Source organism: Platalea leucorodia (genome assembly GCF_965183815.1).
Source record: "Platalea leucorodia genome assembly, chromosome: 9".
In the NCBI taxonomy this organism is placed as follows: Eukaryota; Metazoa; Chordata; class Aves; order Pelecaniformes; family Threskiornithidae; genus Platalea; species Platalea leucorodia.
Genome location: NC_138831.1, coordinates 35,361,712 through 35,383,559, shown reverse-complemented (window position 1 = coordinate 35,383,559; position 21,848 = coordinate 35,361,712). Strand labels below are relative to the sequence as shown.

Sequence of the window (21,848 nt, the reverse complement as noted above, 5' to 3'; positions counted from 1 at the left end):
GGGCTGCCCCCGCTCTCGTCTCTATAACGCCGGGGCCGCTTTGCCCAGCGCAGCGCGCCGCTCCGGCTGCGGTAACAGCCTGCCGGCGGCTCCGCTCCCTCCCCTCCGGGCCGCGGACGCTCAAGGATTAGGGAAGGGAGGGAACTCCATCAGGCGGAGAGGCAGGGCGCGGAGGCGGGCCGTCAGCATTCCTCCGCTCCGCCTGAGCCGGCAGCGCCGTAGGGCGAGCTCCGGCGCGGGCGCAGGAAGGGGCCGAGCTGCCGGAGGTTCCCCGGGGCGCCGGCGGCTCCCAGCGGCCCGGATCCGCGGCTCGGCCCGCGCCGCAGCCCTGCTGGGCGCCCGCCCGCGCCGCTCGGGGCCGGCGGGGCTTGGCGGCGGGAGAAGCCGCTGCTGCCGTCACCCTCCCTCGCCGCGCTGGGTCTCCCGGAATGGGCCTCCCGGAGCTGGCGGTGTGGCTGCTGGCGGCGGCGGGGCTCGTGCGCGGTGAGTGGACGCCGCGCTCCCGCGGGCTGCCGGCGGCGGGCAGCGCGAGCTGAGCGGGCAGCGCGAGCTGAGCGGGCAGCCGCCGGCAGCCAGGGCGGGATGCGGCAGGGGCGGGCGGCAGGGCAGGGCAGGGCGGCTGCCCCGGGTCCTCCGCGGCGCGGCGGGTCCCCGGCCCCTCGCCGTCCCCGTCAGCCCTCTCCCTGCGTCTCGCCGCTGCGGCGGGGGGCTGTCCTCTGTCCCGGGCCGCTCTGCGGGCTTGCCGGCGCCGGGAGCTGCCGGGGAGGGACAGGGGAGATGGACAGAGCAATGGGGATGGGGGACCAAACTCCCTCAAGGCACTCAAATGGTAGCTGCTTCAGGGCAGAGGCTGGCTTTTTGCGGGGGGAGTTCAGGACTAGGACACAGGGAAGAGGGGAGTCCGTCTGGAGTGGGGACAGGAGGGCTCGCATCCAGGGGACCTGTTCCTACCCTGACCCAAATTTCCTTTCGTTCTGAAACTGCCTCTGTCCCTGGTCTACTCTGCTCCATCCATGTGGACCTGCTCCCTCGCCCTCCATAGAAAAACGACAGAATAAAGACCCTCCCTGGATTTGAGGTGTAAGAAGGACAGAAATCCCCGAATATTATAATGTATATTAATGTAGTGCCTATCATCTCTGCCAGGAACCCTGTACCCCCACTTTATTCATAGCTGCATGAACAGAGAACAAAGCGGAGAGTACTTGCCCCAAAGAGTTCTCAATCTGAAGCAGTCTGAGAGCAGGATTCAGTCTAACCTGTGGCCATTTTCCTCCCATTGTCTTGCTGATGCCCTCTGCCATATCTGTGTTCTGCTTTTCTGGTTATAGCTTTGCCAGGACAGCTGTCAAAATACAGGTAGTGTATTTCCTCTTCATCACTTCTTGCTGCTGGACCAACGGGTGCGTATGTTGACGAAGCATCATTAGCATTTAGAATTTATCACTCCTGGCCAGCCAAGAAATGATCAAAGAGGGAATCCCCCTTACAGGCTGGGATGAAAAGAAAGAGTGATACGTTTGTGATAAGATTTTGTTGTAGTAACTAATGAACTATATGAATTACAGTGTCATTTTTCTGGGAATGCAGCAGGTAAAATAACAGATACATAGTATCTGATAGCAGGAAAAGAGTATATGTCCTAGCCTTACTTTCTGATGTAGAATCCTAATTATTTGTCTGTTTATTTCTGTGCCCAAAGAGTCCCTGCAAGGAGAGTTCCAAAGGAAGCTTTACAAGGAGCTGCTGAAAAATTACAACCCTCTGGAGCGACCAGTTGCAAATGATTCCCAGCCACTCACTGTCTATTTCACTCTCAGCCTCATGCAGATCATGGATGTGGTGAGTCTGTAACCTTCTAGGAAACTGTGTCGTGGATTTTTCCTTCCTAGAATGGAGATTTGTAACAGTGAAGGAAGACTGCAAGATATTGGAAAGCACAAATAATTCAAGACACAATGCCAAATTTTGCCTGCCTTTTTAAAGAACTAAACTTAAAAGTAAAGTTTGCCTCTTTCTTAGATCTCTTGTCAATATTTCCCAACCTTCTTAGCAGTATGAAACATTTAAAGTGAAGCTCAAACTGCATACTTTGCCTTTTGAATCCTTAACTGTACTTAGAACCAACAAGAAGCGTAGTCGGGGGGGGGATACGCAAGACCAAAGTTCTTGATTTCTGGTCGTCACTAAAGAGCTTCTTATTTTTGGAGATGTGGGGGAGAGAAAGGGGGTGCCCTGGCCAAAATCCAAGTTATATTATTTCTTATCTTATTTAGACAAGATTGCTACATTCTATATGCTTAAATTTTAGCTGCTCTATTTGCAACCACAGTTGTTTGGTATATCAACAGATACTCCTGTGCAGTGCTTGGCAGGCTTGTAAAATGCGCTGTAGGATCTTTTGGGTCCAAATATGAGTAATTTAAGCTCCACTCTGTCACAGTGGCACAGAGATCAAACTCTACATGTAAGTGGGTTTACAGTATTCATTTTTACTGAATTCAACTAGCTATGGCCACTAATAAAGAAGTTAATTACTTAAAACTAGTAGTTAACCTCAAAATGCCATTATCTTTCCATCAGATGCTTAAAGTTCGAGGCACAACAAAATTAAAAAAAAGAAAGAAAGATGGGATTATTCATGACAAGTGGCTTGCTTTCTGTTCCCTTACAAGCTGCCAATTGCCAAAATCCAGACACTGTTCATTTAGTATCTAAAGGTCAGCACACACAGAGAGAACTCTGCAGGTTTAAATGCTCATAGTTTCTATGCACATTTTTTGCAAGTTTTAGATTTATTAGACCTAAGGTGAAAACTAGGATGTGTATTTCTGGTGTGATATTTACTATTTGCTGTAGTGAGAGTAGGCAGTCGTAGTCAGTGAGCTGTTTCAGTGTCAGTGCCACTAAAGCCAACAGGCAAAATATGTCAGTTCTATCCTTGTCTACAGCAGTTGAGTTTTAATATATCTGATACCAGCGAGCAGAACAGAAGCTATATGGAGTCATATATTCTTTGAATGACGGCAAGGGAAGAATATGTGTTATGTAGAGTGCAACGATTTCAAAAGGTGCTGGCAGATTGAACTTGATGCAGACTGTGGCTGTACTGTACGGGCACCTGACAGCTAGGAGAGGACAGCCAGGCATGGCTGTCTACCAAAACTTTGGCGTCTGCCAAAACTTTGATGTGAGACAAAAGCCTGTACCAGTGGGCTGATGTAACAGATGACACTAACATCCCACTAACTGTATGTGGGTGTGCTTTTGTTATTAATGATGTTTATTATGGGTGGGCATAGAGATTTTGAAAAAAGGGGATCTCCTCACACTGAGCACTCTGCAGACGGAAGTAGTAGGTGACTCCTGTCACAAAGAGTCAGTCTAAATAGACAAGTAAGCAAGAATGCCTTTGGACAATCAGAGACAACAGAAGAAGCATAAAAGCAAGGAACAACACAAAAGGAATAAATGATACTGTGTTAATAAGGGATATATTAATTTCAGCATTCATCTTCTAATTGGATTCCTTTAGAATGTGTCAAGTTAACACAAAGAAAGAGGCATTCAAAGGGCAGCAGGAGTCATGAGGACAGGGCAGGTCAGAGGAAAGCAAGAGAAGAAAGCTGAAGTGAAGAGAACGAAGGGCAGCATGGACAGACTGCTTCAAAGGTCTGAATGCCTGAAGGTCCCCATCTGGGCTACTGCTGCAGCTATTCTCGCTGGCTCAAACCTTCACGGGTCTCCTGCCATGTACGGCAGGGAATGTGGAGGACAGGGCAGAAATAACCACTTGGTTCTCTCTTGGCCCCATATTGTCTGTGTGACGGAGCTTTGCTCTAGCTCCTCTTTCCAGTGCATCAGGCCCCTTAGTGGCTTCTGCAGCAGCTCCTACTGGCTAGAGCTTTCAGTTGTAGCTATACATTCTGTGTATCACTGGGTTTAGTTAGATTTTTATCTTCGGTAGTAATAGGCCAATATGTTCAGGAAAGCTTAGCCAGTCTGTTCAAGGCCTGTTCAAACTGAGCACCTCAGCAAAACTTCACATTTTAATGTATCTCTGCAGAACTCAGCTCAGTACACGGTGCTTCAACTGAATCTTAAACCAGGCTTCAATAAAACCCCTTCCCAACCATGGACTTAAGTTTACAAGGCCTTCTTCTGTAGCTCCCTTTTGGGAAATGACCTACTGCTGCAGTATTGCCTTCACACAGCTACTGGAGGATCTTTTGCGTTGGTACAGGACAGCAGAGTTCCCTTCAAAGGATTTTTGTGCAACTCTTTTTGTACAACTGTGTGCTCAGGAAACATTTCTCTAGTACTTAGTTTATTTTGATAACCAGGATAAAAACCCTGATGCTGTGGGGTTTTGTGGTTGGTTTGGTTTTGTTGTTGTTAGCACTACACTACATACAATTCATTTCAGAATTATTTCAGAACAGGAGAGCTCGAAAAAGCACTTTGATGCAAAATAAAACAGGGCTGTGAATAGACCGATTTTTTTCCCTGGCTTCAGAAATCGCACTTCTGGTGTCATTCTATAGATTGGCTTGAATATGTTAAGCTAACGTGTTTTTAAGTATTAACCACCCTGGGAAAGGTCTGTTGTATGGCCAAGCCCTCCTAATGATGACACAGCTTACAGAAGCCTTCTTTACGTCATCAAAAACGTTTCCTGGATAGAATAAGCTGAATGCCTGCCAGACTTTTTTCCTACTTAAATTGCATCTATACTATAAAGGTTTCCTTTGCATTTCTATGAGTTGATAGTGGGGCTCTCTCTTCCCCGCAGTCCTGACGTAGCTATAACCATGTCCTTGACTATTGTATGAACAGTTGGCTGTTGGAGACACAAATGGCTAAAGGCCAGCAGGCAGTCAACTTCACAGAGTTAATTTCTTCTGGAGTTGTCAAGTTTAATTAAAAAACATACCAACTGAAGGGCAAATATCCACAGATCACTAGCCCATCTGGGTACAGTCAATGACTGGCAGTCTTGGCTAATATGATTCAAAAGGGAGTTTTTGATCCTATGTGCTTTTAAAAAAAAATCCCTTCATAATCAGTAAGAAGCCATAGTTTTTGTACTGGTAGTTTAGTTACAGCTTATTCTGCTTGCTATAAAACTGACTTCTTTCTCAGAGATCTGGGATTGACAGGCAAAGAAAGAAACCAACCATGGAGTAAATTAAGCTTCACACTATAAAACAAATGAGTTTTCTTCATTGTCAACAAGAAGCAAATGCTGGTGGGAATGACAGCTACTTGCAATAACAATTACTGGTTTAACAAGCTAGAAACAAAACATGTCACCATCATACTTTCCTGTAGTTTATATATTCACTTTAATGGCTTCTCAGCTGATAGAAGCTGTACTGGGAGTTACACCTATCCAGAGCAGATCTGTCAAACCCATGCCAGGACAGATTGAGCCAGGCTGGATCCTGGCTGCTGCTATTCCTTACTTGAAGTCTCTTCCATTCCACTCTGACTTTGCTGATAGGAAAGGGGAGACAGTATATGAAATCTTTTCCTAATACAGTGCATGTTTCCTACCTTACACTTTTAGTTTAACCCTTTCCTTCTAAAACTAGCAATTATTTCTAACCTATGCTTGCAGATATGTTTTTCTTTTTATTGGTATTGCATATTAATATGCATGCTAGTGTCAGGACTACACATTGAGGGACCTGTAAGTGCTGATTGCCCCAACTTAGTTTAGTCCACTAGAAAACAGAGTTAATGAACTGTCTAATGAGAATGCAAGCTGGCATAGTAAATGATACAAAGTGTTGCCAAATGGGGAGGGAAAACACTGGCAGCATGAGAAAAATGCAATTTGGGAAAACGTGAGTGAAGAGTAGAGCTAGGAAACTGCGGGAGTGCTTAGAGGAGAAGTGGGAATGCATGGTAGACCTGACAGACAGCAGAAGAGTTTGGAAGAAAGGTGGAATTTAGGTGGAAGAGGATGGGGGGCAAAATGGAAAGAAAGAGGTTTGAAAAGAGTGGATTTAAAAAAAGCTTCTGTGTCAAGTTAATAAGAACTTTCAAGAGAGAGATCCGAGGTATCTTTCAGTTTCCTTTATTCCTATATTCCTTAATAGAAAAATCACTGCTCTTAAACCTTTGCAAACAATCTTGCAGTTAAATCATCCTGAAGTGAAAACAAAGTGGAGACAGCCAACTGGCCAGAAGTGCCCTTCAAGGACATTTGAGTTACTATAATATGAGAAGATGGAATAAGAGGTTTCTTTTGCTTTTTATAATTGTTTCAATTTTCTTGAAATGAGAAATGCCAAGCAATTTGATGAAAGAAATGAAAAATAACCTACTTCCTCTCTGATTTGCTGAAATCTTGTTGCAAAACTCCTTGCAGGAAAGGAATGTATATTGAACGAATAGGCTGATAATAAACATCTCTCTGGATCTGAATCAGAAAATGTTTGGAAATATCTGACTTAAGAAAACTAAGCAAAATTTAAGAATAAGCACAGAAGGAGAATCTTAGCAGACAAATACTAAGGGTATCTGCATACCTTAGTGGCAGGAGAGGAAGAGGCGTTAATGGATGATCACAGATGGTCAAGGTCATAGCTTCAGTACAATGTCAAAAAAATAAGGAACATGATGTAGAGAAGCTACTTATTTTTCTCTACATCTCACCTCATGGAAAACCCACTACCTGCACAAAAAGTTGGTCTTTGGCCTCTGCCTGTCTAGTATTTCAGTGTTGGCATGGAGTATGAACCTAACTTATGCTTAGGAAAAACTTCCAGCATGTGCATTTTTGAGAAACAGATTCTTGAAATATGCTGATATTATATAATTTCCACACTGGATAAAATGACAGCCACCACTTTTTTGAACACTATGTAGAGGCAAGTACCTTCTAACATTCTTATTTTCTCTTATAACATCCATCCCAATAATAACATCAGAGGAGAATATTCAGCTGCTACCTATTGGTTTAGAGCAAACACTAGGAATAGACACAGCAGCAGTGCTGTTCTTACTCTTCTACATCTCCTGCAGAATAGTGAATGGCATAGAAAAGCAAATACAGTGATCACGAAGGTATTAATTTTGTGCCTAGCCTGACATTTTTACAGTAGACATATTTGTATCTACTGTAAGTTAACACAAGAGAAATATATCTGAGGGAATTCCATCCCCAAAAGTCAGAAGATGAACCTTAGAAATTAATGCAAAATGATCATGCATTTACACTGCAAATTACTGCTTAGAGACACAGACGTGAAGAACTGGAATACATTCAGATACACAGTGATAGTTCAAACTCAATTTTTACTGCTATCTAAATGAGTAGAAGAATCCTACAGTATTATTTTAGTTTGGAAGGGGCTTCCAGAGGTCATCTAGTCCACCCTCCTGCTCCAAATATGTCTAAACAGATCACGTTGCTCAGGATTGCGTCCAGTCAAGTACTGAACACTTCCATGGAGAGAGATTCCACAACCTCCCCGCACAACCCGTTTCAGCACTCAACTATCATCATGGTAGACTTGTTTTCCTAACATCTAAGCAGAACTTCCCATGTTCCAACTTGGGAACAACACTAAAAACCACTTCCAGAAACTTGAGGCACCTTTCCTTCTTCAAAAAAATTGGGTACAGGGCACAAAGATACTTTTGGTGAAGTATGCCAGATTTCTTGACTATTTGCAGCAAGGTACATATTTTTATTTTAATAAAGCCTCTTTGAATAACATTCTTAGCAGAACACTAGAGAATAAGGCCTTTGTAAACCCACATGGCAGCACTGGTTAGAAAATCTTAGAGTAGTTGTCAATGGTTCACTGTAAAAATGGTGAGATTCCCCAGGAACCTATACTGAGTCAGTGTTTTGATTTCATTTCACCTGGAAGATAGAACAAGTAATATTTTTATTAAATTTGCAGATGACATAAGTTTGGGGGGGGATTAGAGAATACTGACGGCAAAACTAGAATTTAACATTGTCTTGTTGTAAAAGTAGAGTAAAAGGACTGGTTTGACCCATTTGATGCATGTTTTTTTCAAAGCCTAAATTATGTGAAATTTTGAGCACTATATTTTAAGAAATATTTGGATGCACTGGAAATAATCCATCTGCTGGAGGCTTTGGTTGGATTGAACGAGTTTAATTTGATGCCTAAGTGCTTTCTTAACTGGAACCAAAGACAGATCAGTACTGCCTCTGTATGAGGGCAGAGATTTGTATTATTTTTATCATTCATTCAACTATAATTGTAGTCACAGTCCAGACTCTCCCTGTGCTACATGATATGCAAACACAGCTGAAAAGAGCATCTTTGTTCCAAAACATTTACAAACTAATTATGTTGTGATAGACTAGATTCTTTTAACATCAGAATCATTTATATCCTAACTGTTGACGCGTACAAGACAGTGTTAAATAAAACTTTAGCATAAAAATGCTGAAGTTAAGACTAGAAGAATTATTGCATTGAGATCAGTCCAATGGCTTTCTGATACTAGTTTTCATTAATATGTCGTCTTAGATTTTTCTAAGGAATTTCAGCAATTTTACTCCGCAACTGTTGAAAACATTACTGTGTTCTGGGGCTTTCTGGTTTGAATCTACAATTTATACCAACTTTCTGTGTGGAACTAGGGGTACTGTTTTGTGAACGTCCGAAGCAGCACTCTGCTGCTGAAAGAGATGATCTCACTAACTTCTGGCCTCATGTTCCTACCTACCCTGTTGGCTTGCACCAGTGCCTCTGGGACTCAGCAGTTAGCTGTACCAATTTTTTGAGTAGTCATTTTTCTAGATGACCTATACTTAATTTGGATTTAGATTAGCTTAAACTGCTCACAAACCTCTACCCGTGGTGGTTCTTCACTTAAAATCTGTCACATATTTAGCAAAAAAACAAGCTAGTTCCATCTCTATCTGAGCCAAGCTGCTAAACTTGGGAAATTGCTGGATCAATACTATCTTAGCTGGTGACTTCTGTAGCAAGACTTATGGTGACAAACATTTTGGTGGGTATGAATGTGTCCATTTTGGTCAACTCTGATCATAATATTTTTTTTTTTTTACTAGCAGAAGAATCAACATTTAATAAATTATTTAAGAAGTTGAATTTAGTTATTTATCTACCTGAATATTCAAGTTCTTACTTATGTTGCGTAACACCATTTAGTCAGGAACCTTTCATGGTTCCTCCAGACATTTACTAGCTAATTAAATCATTCACTACACAACAGTTTTCACTTATCTTCCAGTTTCTCCTGTTTCTTTTTTTAATTTCTAGTTAGGGGAAAGAAAAGTGCTGAATAGTTGTTTGTATGTAGTGAGCAGCAGCAGAATCTCAGGAGAAATCCTGTTCCTTTAGGCTGTGCAACTCACTTGTGCAGACCAAAGGAAAAATGAAAGCATGCAAACTTTTTTATGTTTATCTGAACTCAGTCAAAGTTTGCTCGTCCTACATTGCCCTTGGTTACTTGGATGACTTAGATTTATATATTCAAGGGCTTTCATCCTTGTTTAATTTTACACAGCGTGATACAGTTGACTTGAGTGACTTACATACAGTGCTTAGCAAAGCCTCTGTGTAAGAATCTGCAACTCAGTATTTGCAATCAAATACCCTGGACCCACCGAGCAAGACAGTAACGTGAAATATCTTGAAATTTTAAAAAGAAAATTATGCTGTCATTCAAAGAAGCAGAACAGCTTCTGTAAAGAAACAGACTATAAAACAAACATCTCCCCCGCCAAAAAAAAAAAAAAAGAAAAAAGAAATTTAAATCTGGAAAGATTAATAAAACCACCAAATCAAGAGCCTCATTGAGAAACGGTGCTAAAGAAGTTCCTAAGCTGTTTATCAAGCCTCAGCAGCCTCTTTGCAAACAATGGTTGTGGCAGAAGCTCATCAAATCTGCATTATTCTTTTAATTTTTAGCATTCGTGTACATTAGAAAAAGTCTCTCCAAGCTTTATTTTCCTCTCCCTTTGCTGCTTGATCTTTATTCCCTCCATGCTAAAGGGAGAAACTATTTTCACTTTCATGTTGCAGCCATTTCCATTCTACCATGATTTATTCCTGAGAGTTCAGAAAACTGGAACAGTGCTGGGATGTGCTTTCCGATATTTTTAGTTAGTTTAAGACCTATGAAAGTTACTGGATTATAACAGAAAACAGAGTATTCTGCTTCCCCATGAAATATGAAGAACAGATCTTTTCAAATAACAGTCTAAAATATTCTGATAATTGATCAAGCAGACACCACCTCTCCCTACCCTACTGTGGTGAGATACTGATATACTAAGAGAAACTGCAACATTATTTCTGTGATATTTGTCCATTTTTCCTGTGCTTCTAAATATCTTCTGGCTTTTTTGACTATTTTTTCCTTCAGCATCTTTCTTTTACCTAGTCTTCTCAAACAGTGTTAGATCTGGAAAGATATTTTAAACACAGTCTCTCTTCTGTAGGATGGAATGTGAAGCAATGAATTTAAACTAATTTAGGCAGTTTGCAGGAAGGAAAAAGGGACTGACTAAAGGCTATAAAAAACCTCCTGATAATAGTTAACTGGAGGACATTAGAAATGTTCATTGTATGTGAACATCAGAACTGCTGTTCTGCTTTCTGGTTCCACAGGAGAGGTCTTTGGAATTGTAATACAAATCACTTGGGGTTTTTCTGTTTGTTTGTTTTTTTAATATGAGTAAAGCAAAGCAGTTTCTCTAACGTTTTTCTCATATGTTGTGATATAAATAATTAGCACGAATCATACAAGCTCAGTACTTAATTTCTTTGTTTTCTAACTACATTGGTATGGATGCTCTATTAACTTAAAAAAGTGAGTAGACATCTACAGGTATGCCACTTGTGATGAAGAAGGTTTGCATCCTTACTGTGAAGAGTATGATTAAGGTCCTACAAAATAAATTCTCTTACTAGAACAACAGAATTTGCAAAGTCACATCATCTAGTAATTATTACTAGTCCTTAGTATCAGCTAATAAAACAAAATTACAGCACAAGACATAATTTCTGGAAGTCAGGTCTGGCTAAGTAATACTTGTTCTTATACAGAGCTTTTAATTCACACAAGTTTGGGGACTGAAATGAATATACTCCCTGTAATATTCAGAATTGTTCCTCTTTTTTAAAAGACTATATACGGTTAAAATGACAATATTTCTGTCACGTTCAAGTACTAGACAATACATCACGTCACTACTTAATACCTGCGTTCATATCCTTTGTTTTGACCAGTATGGATCAGCTTGTTACAGTCTGTGGAAATTTGTATGAAATGTTTGAAAGCCCCATATTTTTCTTTAGCAATGTTCCTGTCCTCGGATAGCACAGCTACACTGATCTGCATTGGCTGAGGATCTGGCTCCATAAAGTACAAGTAAAGTATTAGATCAGCATTGTTAAACCTTCTTTGCCTGTTAAATTACTTCCCTGCTGCCAGGCTCCTGGAAGACCTGCAGGTTCAGTCCCAGCCGTGGCATGAGCCGATACACTCTGTGCAGTCTAGTCTCTCTGCTTGTCTGCTGTGTTTTTTGTGCACACGCAGACTAATTACATGCTCTATAAACCTGGTGCTTCTTGGGAAAGCCTGTTTTACTGTGCACGTGAAGATGGGAGTTCACTTGGTTCTTCCTGGATTTGATTTGCCTCTGACTGCAGTGTCAACGCGCACTGAGGAAGGAGTCAAATGCAGGCGGTTGCCCCTGCTGGACCCATTTCTTTTCTGGGAAGGCTACTGGAAGTGCTGTGGGAAGATCCTGTGGGCTGGATGAATTATTTGGGGGAACGCAACCCACACCTAACCATCATGGCCTATGCCCCACTCCTGTAACGTGATCTGTGTGGGTCCACAAGTTGGCAGGAAAGGTGCTGCAGCAATTTCAGGGATGATGGCCAGGGAAGGCAGGAAGTGCTGCTAAAGCAATGCACCTAACCTCTAACGCCATCCTTGCGAGCACCTGTCTTACCAGAGGCGCTAGGGGACTAGATTAGATTACCAGTCCTGGTTTAACATTTTTAAATGGAAATGGTAGTCCTGATAGGCTATGGCTCCTGAACAATTGACTAGGTGGTGTTCTGTTTCTGTTCTGTTTCAATTCTAAGGCTGTATTCTCAGACCTGTGCAGATACAGTGCCTGCTTTTCTCTTAGAACACTATAAAAAGTTTTTAGTAATTTACAAATCTAATAGTGCTGACAGTTGAACAAAGTATTGTCAATGGATTGCAAGCAAACACTTTTCTATCTATGAACAGCGTATTAACATAGAAACATTCAAATGTTAATTACTTCAAATTTAGATGATACAGATGTGAATTCTTCGGTTTCTCCTGAACTCCTCACCATGTTCGCCTGAATAGACTACTAAACAATCCAACTGTTCCCAATCTAAATATATCTACGGGTGACAAAAAAGGCGAAAGAAAAAAAAGGAAGAAGATCTCACAATGGGTTGGCAGCAGGGAGCATATATGTACAAGCGCTTGAATAGAAAAAGAAATCTTTTAAAATTCACTTACAATTTTAATTACTTAAATAATTTATTTTTAATGTGTTAAGTAATTTATTTTTAATTGTTAATTTATTCAAAATTAAAAGAATTATTTCCCAAGAATAACCAGAAGAAGCCTGAAGTAAACTTATATTTGGATTTAACCTTCATTTATGCTTGCATGTTCATGCCTGTTATCTGAAACTAGAATTTGATTTGTAAAAAGGAAAGGCTGTTAACACTGGCTTCAACAACAGCTAACTGGGAAGTGCTAAGAGCATGGCATGAAGCCATGTTGCTGCTCATTGGCAGCACCATAAGAATATGCTATTTATCCAGTTCATCTCTCCAAAATCCTCTGGTAGTGATGTGAAGCCATATTTGCATGGCCTATCATCACATCTCCATATTGCTTACACGATCCTCATGGTGGAGTAGCCTGAAGGGAAGATGATTGATAATCATGTGCAGAGTTGGTGGACCCACGCACATGTTTAATTATACAGCACTACTACTTTGGACTTTTATTGGCTTGTTTTCTGCGTTCAGCCGTGAGTATTAACATATTTCTGTGGTTGGCATCCCCATAATTATACTCAGGAACTACACAGTTGTGTCAGTTAAGTATCTGAGAGGTAAGAAGCAGGCCTTTTACCCACTACCACCAATGCTACTAAATGCAAGAATGAAGACAGAAAAAATAATGAGCATTGGTAAGTTTGACTGAATCCCCCACTAAGCTCAAGAAATTCAAGTAAGCATTTTTATGGATTTTGGAGTGCTCACTCCATCTCTGATCCCACCAGACAGAAATGCTCTTTTCATAGGAGAGAGTTTGCTCTTTTGTGTTGCAGAAAACAACAGCCTGAAGGACTGTGTGGGTGTTCTGACATTTCAGTCGTGACGCTTGTTGCATTTGTGAAGAAAGAGACACACAGTTGATTTTCATCACTATATTTCTCTGAGCCAAGCTCACGGTTTCTCAGTACCTTTGTCAGTGATTCTTTACAGGCATTAAAGAGAAGTGGGGACCATATGGATTTTTAGGGAAAGTTGAAAATGAAGACCCTGTAAAAGAGGACTCTCAAACCTGTCCCTCAGAGGATGTAGGGTAAGGAATAACGAGAATTTCTGTAATGCTGATTCATCCTCTCTTCCTGAGTTATTAAGGTGCCTTTGTAACGCTTCTGTGTCAAGAGCTGCAGAGACGTTCAGCAGGATAAGCAATGTATTTTGTACTATATCCTTCTCCAGGGAATTTTTTAATTGCCATGGTGATGTCTGTGCTATATCCTAGATTAAACAGAGACCCCAAGACGTCAAGGATAATGGATTATGTTACATATCACAGGAATTTTGGAGCTACTCCTTCTTGCTTAATTTGCCTACACTTGGAAAGATGGAGATAAGATAGTATAGTTAGAGAGACTGTCTGGGATGAGTAATGGCACTTTGCTACCTGGTCCTCTGAAGTTGGCTTTAACTATGTCCATTGGTAGTGGACAGAGCTATTCCTTACGGTTGTGTCCTAGTCAGATGCCGCTATCTCTTTCGCTCTAGTGTTCCTCAAAGGTTCTGCAGTTTCAGCATGTGAACTGATGCTAAAACATGGACAACATGCTCTGGTCAGGTGTGGAAATTTCTGTTGCTATTATTCACAAAAATAGAAGAATGCCAGCAGCAGGCTGGTGCTAGAGCTGTGTGCTCTGATCACACGAAGGGAGAGGAAGAGACAGCTTTGTGTTCAGCTTCTTGTTCTTCCATAACTTTCTTTTCTCTCCTTGAAGAAATCACTCACTTTCCTTCCACTTCAGTTTGCTATATATACATGCTGTAACAGCATTTCTGTATGACTTATGAACATTTTGAGGAGAAAGGCTTAGTAAAAAGTCAAATATGACTTAAAGTTGATTAGCAAGAATAAAAATAGAGGCAAATCCTTTGATATAATGCTGTCCTGGCATTACTGGTACATCTGGGTGTAACAGCCTGACCTTTCAACTTCTGTGTTTTGCAGCTAACCTCTAGGCAAATAAATCAAGTTCAAAAGCTTTGACTCCCTCTTGTTTTAACGCTATCTAAGGAGTGGGGCTATGGGGGCTCTATTATTCCCTCTTAGCCTATGGAATGGTTGGTAGTTCCCAGATCCCAGCGTGCGTTCAGAGCAGGAATGCCTGTCTGTGTCAGACTGGCAATGATAATCAGCACCTAGAGCCAGTATTTAACACTAATTCAGGGTTCAATCCTCTCAATGGGAGTCTGCTGTGGAATACAGTGGAATCAAGAATTATTTGTAAATAAAGCAACAGAACACAGTTATTACTTTGCATGCTTGCAATAAATGTAACTTTAAGTTCTATGCTATATTTAATAATTGAACTGAGTGAAACCTACAGTGAATCATGGGAATTCATAAGATAACTTGAGAAAATGCAACCTCCTCCTCTTGCTTTTCAGAAGAATATTTTTTTAACACAAGATGTGCTGAAGTATGTTATTAGCTATGCTATACTCTGCTCATTCCATACGCCCAATCCCTGCTTGTCTTTGCAAAGATGAATGTGTTCAAATCTAAATACAATCTCTTGTTAACAATGATGTACTGAAAAAAAAAGAAAAAACCCCTGCTATTACGATTATGTCTCCATGGTAACAGAAATGGTACATCATGAGGCTCTTACACATATTTATAATCTCTGCTTCTTTTCTGTGAAACTCGGTGAAAATACGTCTCAAGCCCAGTGCCAGGACAAAGCCCTATTACAGTCAATAGTAAGCACAACTGTCAGACCTTGTCAGAGTATATATGGAACAGAAACACATTCCCACATTTTAAGGAGGTTCCTTGCACAGATGCTCTGCCCAGACTTAAGATGGCTCTTGTGTGGTCTTTCTCCAGCAGCTTTTCTGCTGTGTAAGACTTGCATCCATCTGGGAAGACTTGTGTATGTTTTGAGCAAACTCTGCCTTTCTTTTAAAGCAAGATAAAGTAGCTGGGGAGAAAGGAAATGCTTCTTGCAAAAGCACATAAGATTAGTTGGTGTGGAGAAACCACTGGAGTTTTTCAGACTTGCAAATAGAGTACACATGGCACAATTAAAAAAAAAAACAAAACAAACACACACACCCCCCCCAATTTCACCTGAATTAAGTTAAGCAAAGCAATCAGACTCCTCATCTCAGTCTCCAAACTCAACCTTAACTGAGGTAAAATTCAAATGACATTTTTCTAATCTTTATTTTAAATAAAAAATTAAGATATTCAAATGGCCAAAAATGAGCATCTACTCCTATCCCAGTAGTACAGAATGCTTTAGTAACATTGTAGCATTTTAACTGTAGAAACCCTTAAAACTTTCACAGAACTTTGCCTATAAGCAGAAGCATACTTGTCTGTTGTATTCAGGTTTACTTCCTCACTCTTGTTTCTCTCCTTCTTGTGCACCTGAACAGTGCATGGGACAGGTGAACTCCAGGCTTCAATACCCATACAGAACACATACCTGAAAATCCCCATTTTTTTTAGACTTACACATAGGGCAAGCTCTACAGTCACTAAGTCTGAATTGTAACTGTGGGTAAGCTCATAGCAAACCTTGTATGTGCTAGCTCAAGTGTTAAACACTGACCAGAACGGTAGCTAGTCTAGTGCTCAGGGCATCTTTCCACCGCTCACACCAGGAAATTTCCTTTCCTCCTCTCCCACCACCTTCCTCCCAGCTGCTGGATGCTGTTTCTCACCAGTGTTGCCCAGGGACTTGCAGACCATCTTACTGCAGTTTCTGCTACGTGAAACCAGGAGCTCACCATAATGGGCTTCACCATGGCTAAAGCTTGCGCCTCTGCATACCCTGTCCCAGGACCCCTCTGCACCCAACAGCAGATGCTTGTTTCCATTTGTGGTAACACTCTGCGTTTTTTCTGCTCTGTTCCTCAGCCGGTCTCTTCTGTTTGTCACTGTTACTACATGCAAACATCTGGAACTAATGTCAGCAGATGTGGCAGTCTAAGCTGCTACACATTGAGCTGTATAACTGTGTGCAAAGACTGCACTGCTAAAGATATTTATAGCAGTGCTAAAATCTGTAATGCTATGTAATAGTTTCGTAGCAGTACTGTAAAGTATTCATTTGGCACTATTGCATTGTTATTTGTAGCTAGGCACCATTTTCCTTGTGTTTAATTTGCTGAAAATAATGTGCTTGTAGGTTAGAAGGAAGATTTACAAAGTAATTTTTTAAAAAGCATTTGTTGATTTTCTACTCATTTAATCACATTTATAATAATTCAATAAAAAACCCCAAAACAATTCTGAACAATTTCGCGTGTTCCTGATGGAAGGGACACACTTACAAACTGTCAAGACAGGAACATGCTCTACAAATACTAAGTATTATATGCCATAAAGATGATACTTATGCAATACCCAAAAGTTAGACCCAGTACAGCATAGCTGGCTAGCTTTAAGTACTGCTGGCACTGGTTTATGCTACAGCACAGGTAATAAAGAAAATGGCATTACACGCATATATGTAGGCCAGCCTGGATGTATGCATTTCAAAGGAAGATGACATAAGTAGATATTGCTTTGAAATTAATCTTCCATATCTTGAACTTTAAACATTACACTGATTAAGTAAACATTTATGAAGCCAGGTCATACTTGGAAGGTGAGAAGCTCCACAGAATTGAAGTAATAGCAAGATGAGGTCTTGGCTCTTGCAGAGCACTATCTGCTAAAGAGAGGTGGTTTGAGCTGGAATGTTTGGTTTATCCAGCATTATTTCTAGGAAGTGTGGCCCACTCCTTAATTTGTACAAGAAATAGTTCTAGTAAATATGGCCAGACAGAGGAATCACTGAATGTAGGTCATGGTTCTAAAACAAAACAAGAACAATAAATAAATAGAATGAGAGTGCAGAGTTGGACCTTAATCCCACCTGTCTCATGAAGGAAACTTCACTGGATTAACAGTGGCCCTCTCCTACCGATATTTATAAATTTGTTTATACAATGGAGCCAATATATACAACAGTCATTAGCCCGAACACTCTGCGTAGATGATTCAACTCTTTCACAAATACTTTTCAGTTGCATTCTCTTTTTCAGCTGTATGTTCTAGCGTAGGTTCTTGTTCAGCTCTGCTGCACTGTTCACATGATGTGAAGAGGCTGATTTTTTAAGTCAAATAGGAAACAGAGGAACTGTCACTGCATCTGGGACTGGGACTGCCACTCTGTCCTGCAAGATTATGGAAAGTGCTTAGGACAGCAGGTTGTGTTGGGAATATGCCTAAGATTTGCCCTGCATTGTTCCTGTCTAGAGATTCAGGGGACTTCAATAAAGTTTACTCACTGTATCACAAAGGAAAGCGGGGGCCGGTGGGGGGGGGGGGGGGTGAGGAGGGGGTCTGCCTACAGGGAAACTCTGTTTCCCATATAACTCTAAGTATTTCATTTAGTCCCAGAATAGTCATTTATTGCCTTGCTCCTCTTTGAATTTACAGTCCTACATTAGCCTTCTTAAAAAATAAAAACAGATAGTGGCAGCAATCTCTGCCAGTCTGTGTTACCTCCAGCAACAAAACTCCGCTTTCCCCAGTCAGGAGCAATTCTACAGAGCAGTTCTCTATTTCACAAAGACCTTCAGCATGTAGAGAGTATGAAGAGGAATTCATATGCCATCCATCACAAACCTAATAAACCTAAGAGCTCAATAGAAAAGTTTTCTTTTCAAATTTCACTTTAATTAAATACTCACATTTTGGTTTGCCTTAAGATTTTAATTCTTTGATTAAAAAAAGGCTAGAAGAAATTAAACCAAAGATCAAGAAGCACACAAAGTAAGGAAGACATTTTCAGGCTGGATTTCACAGACTGAACTACGAAACTCACTTTAATGCTACAGGACATATTTAGCTAAATCCCGGGCACAGCTGCAATGCCTTATCCCTAAAGGTCTGAAAGAGCCAGAGAGAGTCTGAGTTGGAAGGTGAGAAAGTCAGAGAGTCAGATACCATCCTAGCAGTGAAGGTGCCTCTGGGCTGAATTTGGCTTTAAAGTGGAATGTGGAAGAGAAGAAAGCGTGATGTCCTAAATGCCTTCCACTTTCACTAAGGTCACTAGCAGCATGGAGTGGCTGAGTACAAAATAATGAAGACCAACTTTCAGGAGGTTTTTAGCACCAACAGAATCAGGGCAAATTAGCAGCTGACGTCAAGGGAGCTGGCCCAAGGCAAGCACAAGCACAAGGCCAAGGCCAAGTCATGCAGAATTGGCACACCATGCTGACTGGGCTGTGAAGTAAAACACATCATCTTAAACTCTGTTTAAACACTTTGCAACAGTTGCTGTAATTTTGAAGGAGTGTTGCGTCCCAGCAGTAGGCTGCATCACTACAAGATTAAGTCATAGATGTCAGAGCTCTGTTTTTATGTAAAAATCTCCCTGATATGGCAAAAGTCAAAACACCAAATATAAATGTGTGTTTAAGTTTGAAGTGGTCTCACGAAAAATGCAATGAAACGGTGAAAATTTGTGTTTTCCACTTTTGCCTTTTTATTGAATCATTTTGCACTTCTTGCATCTATTTTCAAGAAATCAGAAATATTCTATGGCCTATTCCTAGTGTTGAGCCTCACATGCTGGATCATGGAATATTATTAATATTATTTGTGCATTGGTAATGCCTGTTTATACAGCATTTTCTGCATAATTGGAAATATGTGCTGTAAGCTGAGTCAAAAACTAAAATTTTACTATGATAAAAAGGTGTATTGCTGACTACTGGAAAAGCAAAGGTTAATTGCACTAACCTATTCTATTTGTGGTGAAAGGGAAGTCAGGTGGGGAAGAGGCATCAGGAGTTCAAATCTCTTTAATCTCACAAATCCTGTACACTGCCTTTTTCTTCATCTTTATGTTGCCTAAAAAACCTGTTTCACATTGCCAACTCTTCATGTAGCTTTTTATTCCTATGCAAAAACCGCAAACATTCCTTAATTCATTCCAAATTTGCATTTTAATTAATCTTGCCTTTTGGCAGGTGCAGTGTAGGTGATGCCTTAGGCTTCAGAGGTAATGTGCACCCATTACAGGGCAGCCTGACTCTGCACCCTCTACTACATTCTTCAAGATCAAGACTGGCTGCAGCTACAGCCCCCACCTGTGGATGACTAGAGGTAGTCCTTGGCAAGCAGCTGTAGTTTTCATTTCCATGTCCTTGGAGAAGCATCAGGCTGGCTTTTTTTAAGTAACTGATTTTTATCCTCACCCCTGAGATAGCAAAATTCAATTTTGCCTGCACCACTAAGAAGCCTTGAGCCACCTTTAATACAAAAGTTTAGCATTAACCTTGGCATATGAGGGGAGGATAATTGCAATAGTTCCCCATGTTGACTTAGTGTTATAAAGAATGAAAGGTCACTGTGGTGTTTTCGGATGGGCTCCACGTGGGTGAAGCTGGATTGAATGCTGCTCTGGCCTCTCCTGGAGCATGGCCACACAGGGTGCTGGTGTGCACCAGCATGATGGGCAGGAATGGAGAAGTCCAGCCCCTTCACTACTCTCCATAAGTTTTGAGGAGCTCAGATTCATCTTGTCACTAGGGCTGCCTAAAGTATGGCCATAGCATCGATCTTCTGTCAACTGGCCATTTTATGAGTGCTTAACTCACCCTCCAGCCCATTCTCTCAGTACTAATCCTGTAAGAATTCAGGCTTTTTCACTTTATACAGTTGAGTGAGCTCTGTGCATGACCCTAAAAGGGAAGAGGAAGAAAACCCCAAGCTGTGTGAAACAAAAATTAATCGTAACAGATTTTTAAATGACATGGAAAAAAAATGTCATTAGGTACTAGTAATTTGACATTGTGGATCAGAAGATGTTGAGAATGTTTAATGAGCAAGTGCTGAGACAATGAGATAAGAGCTAATGAACTGATTAACCTGCTGGTTTCAGTAGGATGACATTCAAGCAAACGAAAGTGAAAATCTATATAGGGAGTGCCTTACGTGTCTCTCATTGGCTGCCAGCCCATTTTTAACTTCAGACTACAATTATTAACTTCAGTCTTGCTACAAGGTGCCAATCAGGAACCTAGCATTATTACTATAACAAAGGATGTCTTAAAATGTTTCTACAAGCTCTTTTATTAAGGTTCATACTAATTAAAGCTCAGTTCAAAGAGGCATTACTTTTTCTGTAATTTAGGTGAGATTCAACAAAGTAAAAATAAAGAATCTGGATTTGAAGTGCAAGAATTACAGCTAATAGATTTTAGTCAGGTCATCACTTTATGCAAGTCTTCTGGAAAGTATGTGTTTCTTGCTAGGTGCTGCAGGTCACTGTCTGCATGCTGGTCTACAGGCATGTAGGCTTCTTTTCTTTTTTCCCCTTGCTTTTTGCTGCATAGCTTTTCTAGTGTGGATACTAGATGTGCTGACGTCCCTTTGAAAGTCAGCAGATCATGTTCCTTACAAAGTTTGTAATGTCCAGGCTAATGCCCTTCATAAAGCATTGTCAAATTTCCATCTCTTCTTTTATATATTCTGTTGAACACAGGGTAAGGGAAGGATAATGTAAGAATCTGATACTGTGTTTCCAAACATGATTGGTCTGATAGACTGTTTAAATTGAAAAGATAGACAAAACCGGAGATGGGAACTGAGAAAATGGAGACAGTGCAATTCCCTTCAAAAACTTCCAGAAATTGTTACCTCTGCCTTCAAAAATGAATGAAGGACCATTCAAATCTTCCTGATGTCAGCTACTTTCCCTTCATTAACTACACTGCCATAAAATAATATGATAAGCAGTTCAGTAGCAGTCGGCCATCTGCCCTCACAGATCATGACTACAGTTATGAATCAAGTAGATCGAAGTAGCCTCCCACCCACCTCCCACTGCGCAAATGAAACCTAACTCTTCATTAGCTGCGCTGCTTGGCCAGTACAATCTGAACAGCAAGTTCCCTAAAGTATCTGGTACGGGGAAAAAACACACCAATCCGAACAACATAATATCGTTTCTGGTCTCATTCTCCGACTGATTGTCCCAGCATCTCAGAATATACTGTGAAGTCCTTTTTCTTTGCTCCTTTATAGTAGGAGTTTGTAACAGAAGCTGCCTTGCTTTTGTGTTCAACGCTTTTTCTGTAAGTAAGTGTTTACAAAATACTGCAAAGTGACAAAACCTGCTGAAGTACTGTGAAGCATTTCAAGCCCACCCATCATTTTATGGGGAAGTACTGCACAACTCTGACGAAAAACAGTATTAATGCAGTTTGCTGTAAAGCTTTTAGAACAGTGTCAAAAAACCTCTCCTAGCCAGGAGAAACCCT

At 41.0% G+C, this 21,848-nt stretch overlaps 1 protein-coding gene across 1 annotated transcript in view; it reads left to right on the top strand.

Annotated features, from left to right (window-relative positions):
* Window positions 1–428: 428 nt before the first annotated feature.
* Window positions 429–21,848, top strand: part of CHRFAM7A (CHRNA7 (exons 5-10) and FAM7A (exons A-E) fusion) — a gene marked incomplete at both ends in the record, with an annotated part of 42,743 nt that continues 21,323 nt past the window's right edge. The window contains 2 exons of the mRNA XM_082321682.1: window positions 429–483; window positions 1,703–1,842. Of these exons, the coding sequence (XP_082177808.1) occupies window positions 429–483; window positions 1,703–1,842 (195 nt within the window). The remainder of the gene's footprint in view (window positions 484–1,702; window positions 1,843–21,848) is intronic.